Source organism: Silurus aristotelis (genome assembly GCF_946808225.1).
Source record: "Silurus aristotelis genome assembly, chromosome: 24".
Taxonomy (NCBI): domain Eukaryota; kingdom Metazoa; phylum Chordata; class Actinopteri; order Siluriformes; family Siluridae; genus Silurus; species Silurus aristotelis.
In genome coordinates, this window is record NC_139597.1 from 19,069,776 (window position 1) to 19,082,275 (window position 12,500).

The following is a 12,500-nucleotide window of genomic DNA, read 5'->3' on the forward strand; positions in this document are numbered from 1 at the left end:
TAGGTTTTATAGCAGGAGATCTTCCACTACAACCCATATAAATGACATGTCCATGGAGCTTGATTTGTGCACTTTGTGGTACAGGTTTGGATCTTCTAGTTTAAGTAAAAGGTTGATAGGTGAAGAGTTGGTGATGGAGCACCCTGGGAACGGCTTCAGGGTTCCCTGTGAGAATGTGTTGGATAAGTAGTATAGAAAATGGATGGATGGATGGATGGATGGATGGATGGATGGATGGATGTGCACAATATCCAATAGACAGGTCATTTGTTGCTTGTGATCTGAGGATCTGTTCATTCCTCAGCCTCTGCGTCAGGGCTGATCTGATGTACGTTGGTCACTAAGATCAAAGTCCTCCAAAATAACAACAAGACTTGTACATGCTTACTGAACATGTTTTATTTTATATTTAAACTTATTTCCTGATATTTCTGATTTCTGACATTCATATTTATATCGAGGCCAACATAAAGGTCTGATAATAGTATTGATGCATTCAGTCAACAACAACAACAACAATAATAATAATAATAACAATAATTATAACAACAATAATAATAATAATAATAACAATAATTATAACAACAACAACAACAATAATAAAAATAACAATAATTATAACAACAACAACAACAATAATAAAAATAACAATAATTATAACAACAACAACAACAATAATAAAAATAACAATAATTATAACAACAACAACAACAATAATAATAATAATAATTATAATAATTATAACTATTATAGCAACAATAAAAGTAATAATAATTAAATAACAATAATTATAACAATAATAACAATAACAATAATAATAATAACAATAACAATAATAATAATAACAATAATTATAACAATAACAACAACAATAACAACAATAACAATAACAATAATAATAATTATTATTATTATAACAACAATTAAAAGTAATAATAATAATAACAATAATTATAACAATAATAATAATAATAATAATAAAATAATAATAATAATAATAATAATAACAATAATTATAACAACAATAATAATGATAATAATAAAATAATAATAATAATAATAAATATAATAATAATAATAATAATAATAATTATTATTATTATTATTATTATTATTATTATTATTATTTTATAACAACAACAATAATAAAAAATAAATAATAATAATAATAATGTCTATAAAATGAAAATTTGTCTCCAAAAGCTATCCAAAAGGAATATGTAATCCAGACACGTTCTCGATTATCTCCAGTGAGACGGGGACAAAGTCTTTCACTTGCATGAGGTGCAAAAATATAAGGCTCCTTTAGGACTAGAGCTCGATGTCCAACATATTTCAGAGGACTTGACAAATGACCATGGAACAGGAAGCATTTGGATACGGGGTTGAAGATTTTTCAAGGGTGAATAATTTGTTTTCTCTAATGAAAAAAAATAACAAGGTATTTAAGGTAAACATGAGAAGAGGTCACAATAACACATACGGTGTACGGTGAAGTTCACCTCTAGTGCTGACGTGCATATGCAATACACCCAAAAGTATTGGGACAAACCAGCCTTTCCAGCCATATGTGGTTCTTTGTCAAAATGTTTCTTCACGTTGGAGGCAGGTTGTATATCTGGATGTGCTTAACGTGAGCATTTTCCTTCACTTGAACTAGGAGAGTCAATCTGTTTCAGCATGGCAATGTTTGGGTGTCTTTATATATAAATATATATATATATATATTTACCATCCAAACCCAGTGCTTTTGAAGTAATTTTTTGACGTGTTCTTGAGTGGAATAATGAAATTATGTTCTTGATTCTTGTTTGAGGTTTGACCTTTCTCATCTTCTCGCTCTCTCTTTCTCTCTCTAGGATGAGTAAGAAACAAAAGCGGAAGACCTTTACTCAATTTCTGCTGCTCATCTGCATGCTCACACACCTGCTATCACCAATCCACATCGCAGGACATAAAGGTGAGTGTAAATCGAGTTATTAGAGCTCTGCCAACGCCGGGAACATGCTATCGTGTGTTATATATAGAAACACAGGAGTTCCTAGAATGAGGCTGGTTTACTGGTGGAACAGTACAGCAGGATATTGCTCTCGCATCACACGTGGCCTCAGAAATGAATGACTGGAATGGATCAGTTGTCAGAACACCAGTTGGAACCAGTTGGAACTCCAGATCCCAACATCCATTGTGGCCTCCAAATATGGCAGCTGTGAAAGTCCCAGTTTTCACAGCTACTGATTGAGCACAGGTGTGATCAATTACACACACACACACACACACACACACACACACACACACACACACACACACACACACACACACACTCTGCGAAGTAACACTCATTGTGACCCGCTGCTTTGACTTGTTCTTCCTAAATGATTATTTAGTTTTTCCCTCTGGTTTTCTACCTGTTTCTGTTTGTACCTTCTGTTTTCAGTTCAGTTGTATGGCAGCATTTTTCTTTATCAAGGTGGATTCTTTAGTTTTGCCGAAATGCATTGTGGGTGTGCTCGAGAAAAGACATTACTGTGAAATTTCCTTATATTGTCCCTATTATTAATTAAATATTAATTTTATTATATTAATATTATAATAATTTATTGTTATTTATTATTATTATTATTATTATTATTATTATTATTATTATTATTATTATTATTATTATTATTAATTATTATTAGCTCATTAACAAATGGCTTTTTTGTGGCTGGATGGGGAATATTATTATTATTATTATTATTATTATTATTGTTATTATTATTATTATTATTATTATTATTATTATTATTATTATTATTGTTAATATTATTATTGTTCTTTTTTTTTTGCTTAATTAGCATGAATATGAACATCAGTAATATATTGATTGATTTATTAGTATTTTAGATTATATATTTATATTAATTAATTATATTAATATATATTATATATATAATTGGTCAATAATTATTATAAAAGAAAAGTATTTATTTATTTATTTATTTATTGATTTATTTGGATCTACAGACAGGAGAAAATGGTAAAATGCGTTTGAAGAAATAGATTAGAGCGTTTTAAAATCCCCTCTGAGCAGTGATACACAACGACGTGGCGATGGCCAGCTTTCCTTGGAGAATAGATCGGGAGCGTGGGGCACGTGCGGCCGCCAGGCAGCTTTTGGCCCAATAAGGGGCAGCATGCGTTCAAACCGGCAGCGTCTTTTGACTCGCTCGTCCTCAAGATGCTCATCATCTTATTGGAGACTGCAATCGAATTATCCTGCAAGGGTTTAATTTCCATCTGATGATTTTGGTACACTGTAATTTCCCCAGGGTTTTTTTTTTTTTTCCTTTTCTTTTTGGAATTGTAAATCTATTATCATTCGAGTCAGGCACAGCTTCCAGAGAGCAGTTAATGTTCAAGGGGGGAGAGTTGGAGTCAAAATAGAATGGGAGGGAATATATACGCAAGTCAGACAGCAAATATCGAGCCGCTGGAGGTCTGAAGGTGCATACAGTGTTTTTTATTCTTTCGTGAATTCATTAGTGCATCGTGTCAATAGAACGACTGCAACCACTACTTATAAAACTAGAATACGTTTGAGTAGATATACCAATATAATATACCAGTAATAATGTAATACGGTACCATTGGGTCATTTCATGAAAACCCGGAACCACTTAGTGAGTTATTAATCTTGTTAAACCACCCAACAGATGCAGTGCTGGGATTTGAGCTCATAACCTTGTGATCCTTCTAAAGAAAATCAGAGCTCATTTACCTACAAGATGATTAGTGAGATGATACCATGATGTGGAATGTAGGCAGTCAGAGGTCTGCTCCACTTCTTCTTCTTCTGCACACAGTTCTACTGACCTTCACAAGAAGAACAATGTTTTCATGTTTTGCGTACGTGGGAATAGTCATGCTGGAACACTGCTAGGGGGAAGTGAAGTGTGTATTCTATGCAAATGTGTACTGAAAAAGCGGGAAACATCTACATATGTGTGTGGTGTCCATATACTTTTGGTCATATTCTGAATGCCACTTGTTGCACTTATGCATAGAAAGATAGATAGATAGATAGATAGATAGATAGATAGATAGATAGATAGATAGATAGATAGATAGATAGATAGATAGATAGATAGATAGATAGATAGATAGATAGATAGATAGTTTACAAGCAAAGTGAAGTGTTGATAGATATTTAGACAGACAGATGAATAGAAAGACAGACAGACAGACAGACAGACAGACAGACAGACAGACAGACAGATAGATAGATAGATAGATAGATAGATAGATAGATAGATAGATAGATAGATAGATAGATAGATAGATAGATAGATAGATAGATAGATAGATAGTCTACAAACATAGAAAGATTGACAGACAGACAGACAGACAGACAGACAGACAGACAGACAGACACACAGACAGACAGACAGATAGATAGATAGATAGATAGATAGATAGATAGATAGATAGATAGATAGATAGATAGATAGATAGATAGATAGATAGATAGATAGATAGATAGTCTACAAGCAGAGTGAAATGTTGCTAGATATTTAGACAGACAGACAGACAGACAGACAGACAGACAGACAGACAGACAGACAGACAGACAGACAGACAGATAGATAGATAGATAGATAGATAGATAGATAGATAGATAGATAGATAGATAGATAGATAGTCTACAAGCAGAGTGAAATGTTGCTAGATATTTAGACAGACAGACAGACGGACGGACGGACGGACGGACGGACGGACGGACGGACGGACGGACGGACGGACGGACGGACGGACGGACGGACGGACAGACAGACAGACAGACAGACAGACAGACAGACAGACAGACAGACAGACAGACAGACAGATAGATAGATAGATAGATAGATAGATAGATAGATAGATAGATAGTCTACAAGCAGAGTGAAATGTTGCTAGATATTTAGACAGACAGACAGACAGACAGACAGACAGACAGACAGATAGATAGATAGATAGATAGATAGATAGATAGATAGATAGATAGATAGATAGATAGATAGATAGATAGTCTACAAACATAGAAAGATTGACAGACAGACAGACAGACAGACAGACAGACAGACAGACAGACAGACAGACAGACAGACAGACAGATAGATAGATAGATAGATAGATAGATAGATAGATAGATAGATAGATAGATAGATAGATAGATAGATAGATAGTCTACAAGCAGAGTGAAATGTTGCTAGATATTTAGACAGACAGACAGACAGACAGACAGACAGACAGACAGACAGACAGACAGACAGACAGACAGACAGATAGATAGATAGATAGATAGATAGATAGATAGATAGATAGATAGATAGATAGATAGATAGTCTACAAGCAGAGTGAAATGTTGCTAGATATTTAGACAGACAGACAGACAGACAGACAGACAGACAGACAGACAGACAGATAGATAGATAGATAGATAGATAGATAGATAGATAGATAGATAGATAGATAGATAGATAGATAGATAGATAGATAGATAGATAGATAGATAGTCTACAAGCAGAGTGAAATGTTGCTAGATATTTAGACAGACAGACAGACAGACAGACAGACAGACAGACAGACAGACAGACAGACAGATAGATAGATAGATAGATAGATAGATAGATAGATAGATAGATAGATAGATAGATAGATAGTCTACAAGCAGAGTGAAATGTTGCTAGATATTTAGACAGACAGACAGACAGACAGACAGACAGACAGACAGACAGACAGACAGACAGACAGATGCTGGAAAACCAGAATGCATTCCCCTGGATAATAGATAGAGCAGTTCTTTAGTTTTTTTGTTTTTTGTTTTTTGTTTTGGCTCAAATCACGGTCTAAACAATGTTGGCTGAAATCTGTGCCCCCTGACTCCTTTTCAGCTGCACATATCAAACACGTTATGGAATATGGAGGTGTCGAATTATGAAAAATACATTGCGTTGTTGTTCATCCTCCAAATGTGCCCTCCTGTCTCCGTCTCTCGGAATGCGTGGACACATCAGCGTTAGATTCGATGCGCAGGGCCACTGAGCTGATCTGTTTGTTCGCTCGTAGCCGCGAATGAAAACTTCAAGCCTCTGGAGGAGATGGTGACCTTATCTTCTACAGTGAAGGAAACGTTACCTGAAATAACACAGTGTTTCTTTGCTTCCTCTCTGCGCGGTTTGCGCTAATAGAGTTCAGAAAGCCCAGAAAGCAAATAATTGCTGGCTCAAACTTGAGTGTCTGAGTTCAGGCTCATATTTAGAATGTGCTGTGAGAGCATGTGGGTTATTTTCTGCACTCCTTCCGTTCTTCCGTTTGAGCACAAGATCTGCTTTTTTTAAACACCGAATTCCACATTTCGTCCCCATTTGCTGGGATAATGTTCTCCGCTGTTCTGGGAAGATGCTGCACTATATTTGTGGGGTGAGGTGAGAAGGTCTGAGGTGCACTTCGGCTTTTTGCACAGGAACATTGTCATGCTGAAACAGGTTTTGGGTTTTATGTTACAGCATCAAGAATAATTTACCAAATCCAAGCGCCGATTTATTTGTGGTGAAAATGCAGAGTAATTAGATAATCTCGAGAACAGAGCGAGGGCAGGTATCCAAACACTCTTAATTAGTTGTTTACTACATTAAATGGGCGAGAGAGGGAGAGAGAGAAAAAAAAGGCATCCACAGGAGGAGGGAACCTCACGGAAATGTCACACACAATTAAAAACTGCACGGACATGAATTATTCAGACCGACACCGAAGGAGGAGACGAATACATCAAAACAGAAAGATATGTATATAAACACACGTTTATACATTCATTTATTTTGGTTTATCCTCATTTATTGAATGGCAGCTGCAGTTACATGATTCACCACCAGGGTGCATCAGAATGGATACATTTTTAGAAGAAAAGGATTCTCCAAGTTGGAAGAACATGTAAGGGGTTGATCCAGGGCTAGGTGTGAGGTGTTACAGGATGTCGAAGAACAGGCGAAGAACGGCCCGAGGTGAAGCCGTAGCCGTAGATGATCACCTTCTACATCGAGGAGTTCAAGCTGTCGTTGATGTGAACAGATCAAAATAATGCTTTGTTTTTTCTTATGCATTTTAAATACAACTCGTTACGTCCACAATCCTGCTGCTCCGAATCACACACACAGATAAAGTAGTGCCATCAGATTACATTTCCTGTACATATGCACGATCTGAGATGAATAATAAAGCTGTTGGAGTTCACACCTGCTGCTGTTTTCCATTCAATTTCTGATTTAAAATTCTCATTTTCTACTCCGGTTTGTTCGAAAAATGTATCTTGGATCTTAAGCCATTTATCAAAAATGATATATTAACCATATAGTAAGTACAATAGCTGAACTGAAACTGGGCGTTACTATGCTTACATTTATAGAATCAATCAATAAATATATATGTATAAAACACTGGAGTGATTGGTGTCAATCATATTGAGTTTGTGTGTGTGTGTGTGTGTGTGTGTGTGTGTGTGTGTGTGTGTGTGTGTGTGTGTGTGTGTGTGTGTGTGTGTGTGTGTGTGTGTGTGTCACTTATCTTCTTATTCAACAGTTCACCATGTCCGAACAGGAACGTGTGAAGTGGTAGCGTTACATCGATGCTGCAATAAGAACAAGATCGAGGAACGCTCTCAGACTGTCAAGTGCTCCTGCTTCCCAGGACAAGTGGCTGGAACCACACGAGCAGCACCTTCCTGTGTAGATGGTATGTTCTGGGATTTGAATTAAATTCAATACAGGTGTGAACTAATTTGTTGGTATCCGTGCATGAAACCAAGAGGAACCCATCATTTCCTATGAAACAAAAAAATGATGGAACCCTAATAATTTGTCGATCACAGAACACAGTGAGACTCCTAACCCTAAGCCTAATCCTGACCCTGACCCTGACCCTAAACTTAACCCTAACCCTAACCCTGACCCTAATCCTAACCCTGACCCTAAACTTAACCCTAACCCTAACCCTAACCCTGACCCTAAACCTAACCCTGACCCTAAACTTAACCCTAACCCTAACCCTGACCCTAAACTTAACCCTAATCCTGACCCTAAACCTGACCCTAAACCTAACCCTGACCCTAACCCTAACCCTAACCCTAAACCTAAATCTGACCCTAAACCTAACCCTAACCCTAAATCTGACTCTGACCATAACCCTGACCCTAAATTTGACCCTAACCCTAACCCTAAACTTAACCCTAACCCTAACCCTAACCCTAAACTTAAACCTAACCCTGACCCTAAACTTAACCCTAACCCTAACCCTAAACCTAAATCTGACCCTAAACCTAACCCTAACCCTAAATCTGACCCTGACCATAACCCTGACCCTAAATTTGACCCTAACCCTAACCCTTAACCTAACCCTGACCCTAACCCTGACCCTTACCCTAAACCTAACCCTGACCCTGACCCATCAATCCTCCTCTAATAGACATAATAATCTTTACTTTCCAAGCTTCATTTGTACATGAACATACAGCGGATTTGACTCGCCAAAAAGCTCCAGTTTTCTATCTGTTTGTACGAAAGCACTGCGGCTCATCGGGATACGTTTCAGTGTCATTTTCATCCGTTTGAAACGTCGGAATAATTGTATTTTTTTCAACACATTTGTTCGCATCAGTATGAATTGGATATAATGACATGAAATCCATCATATATATACTGTATATAGTTAATATTACTGCCTGTATTTAGTCTTGGATGGTGTGTGTGTGTGTGTGTGTGTGTGTGTGTGTGTGTGTGTGTGTGTGTGTGTGTGTGTGTATATGTAGTTCTATGCCATGAATTCTGTCTCACTCCTCCATTTTTCCAGCATAATCTCCAGATCCACTATCACTAATATAAAGCAGTGAATAATTAAAATAACACGTACATTTCTAGATTTTTAGAAAACATAAAAAAAGAAGTATAAATGCCACTTTAGCTCATTGTAATAAATCTATCTACATTTATATCTATTATATTTATATTTCTAGGAGGTTCGATGCTTTAGAAAAGTGTGCAGGTGTGAATGTTGCCTGTCTAAACTCTGCTCAAGCTCTGCCTGATTATTAATAGCAACATGGTTTTGTTACTCAGTTCCAGCTGGGACATATGACACATTTGGTGCGAAAACACAACTTCTTTACTGTGTGTGTGTGTGTGTGTGTGTGTGTGTGTGTGTGTGTGTGTGTGTGTGTGTGTGTGTGTGTGTGTGTGTGTGTGAAGAGTTATGCAGTAAAGGACGCATCTATGGGAAGTAAGAAAGCACCTTACATACAGGGAGATTTTTATTTTTTTGCATAAATTTGTGAATGTAGAACATCTGGCAAATGACATTTGAACATTTCTAAAGATCTAAATATACAATTGGTTCTAAATGGGTTACTATGAAACCAAAAAGAAGATGACCTGAATCCCCATTTGCTGTTATGTTCGACTCCACTCTTCTGGGAAGATGTTCCAGAGTGATGTTTGTGGAGAAGTGGTGAAGTCAGATCTTTTGCTCTAATCCAAATAAAGCATATTTTCATGGAGTTGGATTTGGAGCATGTTCATGATGGAACAGGTTCCAATACAAGTATGTTGGAACAGTTTGGAGAAAAGCCACAGATGGCGTATGGAAAATTCATGTGTCCCAATACTTTTGTCCATATAATATATATATTAGGATGAAAGCTTCGTTGAAGTGGACGTCGACTCCTAAGTGGCCGAGCCGAGTTGAGATGTAATAAAGTGGAGAAAATCAGAGAGTGAAGCTCTGAGCGAGCACCCAGATGGGCCCCTCAGTGCTGTCTGACCTATTCGATGACATTTTGTGTCTGACATTCCCTGCAAATTAAAGCATAGCGCTAATGTGCTCGCTGCAGGAAATCATGACAAAGCGATCAGCGCTTAACCTTTTCATTATCTCCACTACATATTTAGATATTGCACCTTTTTTTATTTTTTTTACTCCGATCCGCTCCAGAACACGGGGGCTTCGATTAATCCGATAGGAATCTGATAAAGGTAGAAAAGCTTGTAGTATCGTTTTAGACTAAAAAGTATTGGGACACCATGACTTTTCCAGCCATGTGTGGTTCATCCAATGAAATTTGGAGGCACAGATTTGTGTGTTCAAAGCGTGTAATTGCTGTAAATATATACACACATTATATCGCTCTAGAAAGCACCCTTTAATGCGGTACAATATATAAAACAAAACACTTCATCGTGTGCGTTTCTCCTCTTCCAGCCTCCATAGTGGAGCAAAAGTGGTGGTGTCAGATGCACCCCTGTCTAGATGGAGAGGAGTGTAAAGTTCTGCCGGATCTCAAAGGCTGGAGCTGTGCCACAGGGAACAAGATCAAGACCACGAAGGTGAGTAAAAGCGTCATTCCGGAATATCTTTCCACCTCCAGGTGTCCGTGGTTAACTTTCCTCCTACTAGGCGAGTTACAATTAGCGACAGCGTGAAGCTTTTAGTCGTCTTTGATGACATGTCACCACGACGCTCTTACACCTTCACCCGGCCGATCAGCCAACACTCCGGCTTTAATTAGAACCTTTTAATAGTAACCTGATCCCGATGCCCTTGTCCTGGTTATGATGACTGTACGGCTTCACTCCTACTCGTCTCTGTCCACATTATATCAATTATTTAACCAGCCACACCAAACCTGTCTGGAGCCTAATTATCGATCTGAAGGAATCTTAAACAGCTTTGAAAAAAAAAAACCCCAGTGCATCTCTGGGGCTGTTGTTTGCGGCGGTTTTTAAATATCGAACCGGTGGTAAAACACATAAACCTCCAAAGCGTGCCTTTTCTTTTTCGTCCGCTAATAAAATATTAAAGTAATATTGTTTCCTCCTTTCATTTCCCATGTAACCTTTGGGACAGATCTCTTCTGACCGGGATCAGCTTTGGTAGCGGATGGAAACCGGATACAGGTCAGGCTGCACTTCACGATACATTAAGAGACGGAATGAAATGCTTCGGATTGGAAGATTTCCTGCAGTGCTTTTTATTTCTTTTCTCCTTTTGTTTTTCGAGCACACCTTCAAAAACATCAGACAACTCCGTGTCCTGAGCGACGTACGCATTCATTCCAAAGGTGTTCCGATGTGAAGCATATCTTCATGGAGCTGGATTTGTTGCACATGAGCATCGTCATGGTCTGGATCTCCTGCTTCAACTGAATGAATCCTATACATTTGTGTCCTAATATTTTTGGCCACAGTGTGTAGCTTCTCTCAAGCTTCTGGCCTCTTCTTCCTCTTCTTTCTTCTGGGAGGATTAAAACCCCGCAGGCGCTCTGTCCTCCAATAGATCATTAGAATCACTGCGAGTAAAAATGTTTATATGAAGCACAGGGTCAGGAAGCATTTTAAATTGAAAAACGAAATGAACAGACGTGCGCTAGGAGCAAGAACACGCCAGGAAAAGCTTCATTATCATTAATATTCCTACACACACACACACACACACACACACACACACACACACACACACACGCATAAACACACATCTGTTACTCGAATTAATAACATTCTTTCCTTATGTGCAGCTCACTAACTTCCTGTTCATGTCATTTTCACACTCAGGAATATTTCCTGGATCAACTATGCATTTGCAAAAGTATTGGGACACCCGCCTTTTCCAGCCCTATGTGGTTCTTCCCCGAAGTTCTCTAATGACCTAGGAGACACAAACCTGCTCCAGCATGACAATGCTCCTGTGCACAAACCTATGGGTTGGAGAGGAAGATCTCCTGCTTTGTTTTGGGATGAATGTGAACACTGACTGCACCCCAGGCCTCCTCACCTCACTTACATCACTACACAAAAATAAGCACATACCAATCTTAGAGGTTTAGGTGTCCACAAATTTTCGGCCATATAGTGCGTATATGTTAATATGTTATTGCGAGAATAATACATTACATTATGCGCAAAAAAACGAAGGCTTTTGATTGTGTGAAAATGTGAATCTGCCCTAAATAAAGCATTTATTTTATATATTTATAAAAGTAAAAAAAAAAAAAAAAGGAAATAAACATTATTTTGACGTTTTGATGAAAAAAAAAAAGAGTTGATTGAATTGTTTGAGTGTGTGTGTGTGTGAGTGTGTGTGTGTGTGTGTGTGTGTGTGTGTGTGTGTGTGTGTGTGTGTGTGTGTGTGTGTGTGTGAGTGACAGATATCATGCAGTACCCGAGCTTCACTGATCAGCCAGAGAAGAATTGTGCCACTAAAATCATTCCGAATGAACAGACGTGAATGCAGTGGAAAGAGGGGGGGATTCTGTCGTTCCTGTCCTCCTGCTGAGATCAGTGCAGCACATCGTTCAGTGCAGCACGTCGTTCAGTGCAGCTTTCAGGAGAAACTATGCTGCTTATATATCCGTTAAACTCGAGTATTCCACAGTGTGGTTAAATGCTCGACTCTGATTGGTCAGAAGGGGTGGGTTATAAACAGCACACCTCGTTAAC

The 12,500-nt window shown here is 37.9% G+C and overlaps 1 protein-coding gene across 2 annotated transcripts in view; it reads left to right on the forward strand.

Annotated features, from left to right (window-relative positions):
• The window catches only part of LOC310718959 (chemokine-like protein TAFA-2), a 36,563-nt gene that overhangs the window by 20,578 nt on the left and 3,485 nt on the right, over positions 1-12,500 (forward strand). Inside the window, exons 2-5 of one of the 2 annotated variants that reach the window (XM_083528090.1) lie at positions 1,860-1,960; positions 7,597-7,749; positions 10,267-10,391; positions 10,912-10,961. In XM_083528090.1, the coding sequence (XP_083384216.1) occupies positions 1,861-1,960; positions 7,597-7,749; positions 10,267-10,391; positions 10,912-10,941 (408 nt within the window). In that variant the 5' untranslated portion in view covers position 1,860 and the 3' untranslated portion in view covers positions 10,942-10,961. The remainder of the gene's footprint in view (positions 1-1,859; positions 1,961-7,596; positions 7,750-10,266; positions 10,392-10,911; positions 10,962-12,500) is intronic. The other variant, XM_083528091.1, reaches the window with a different exon arrangement.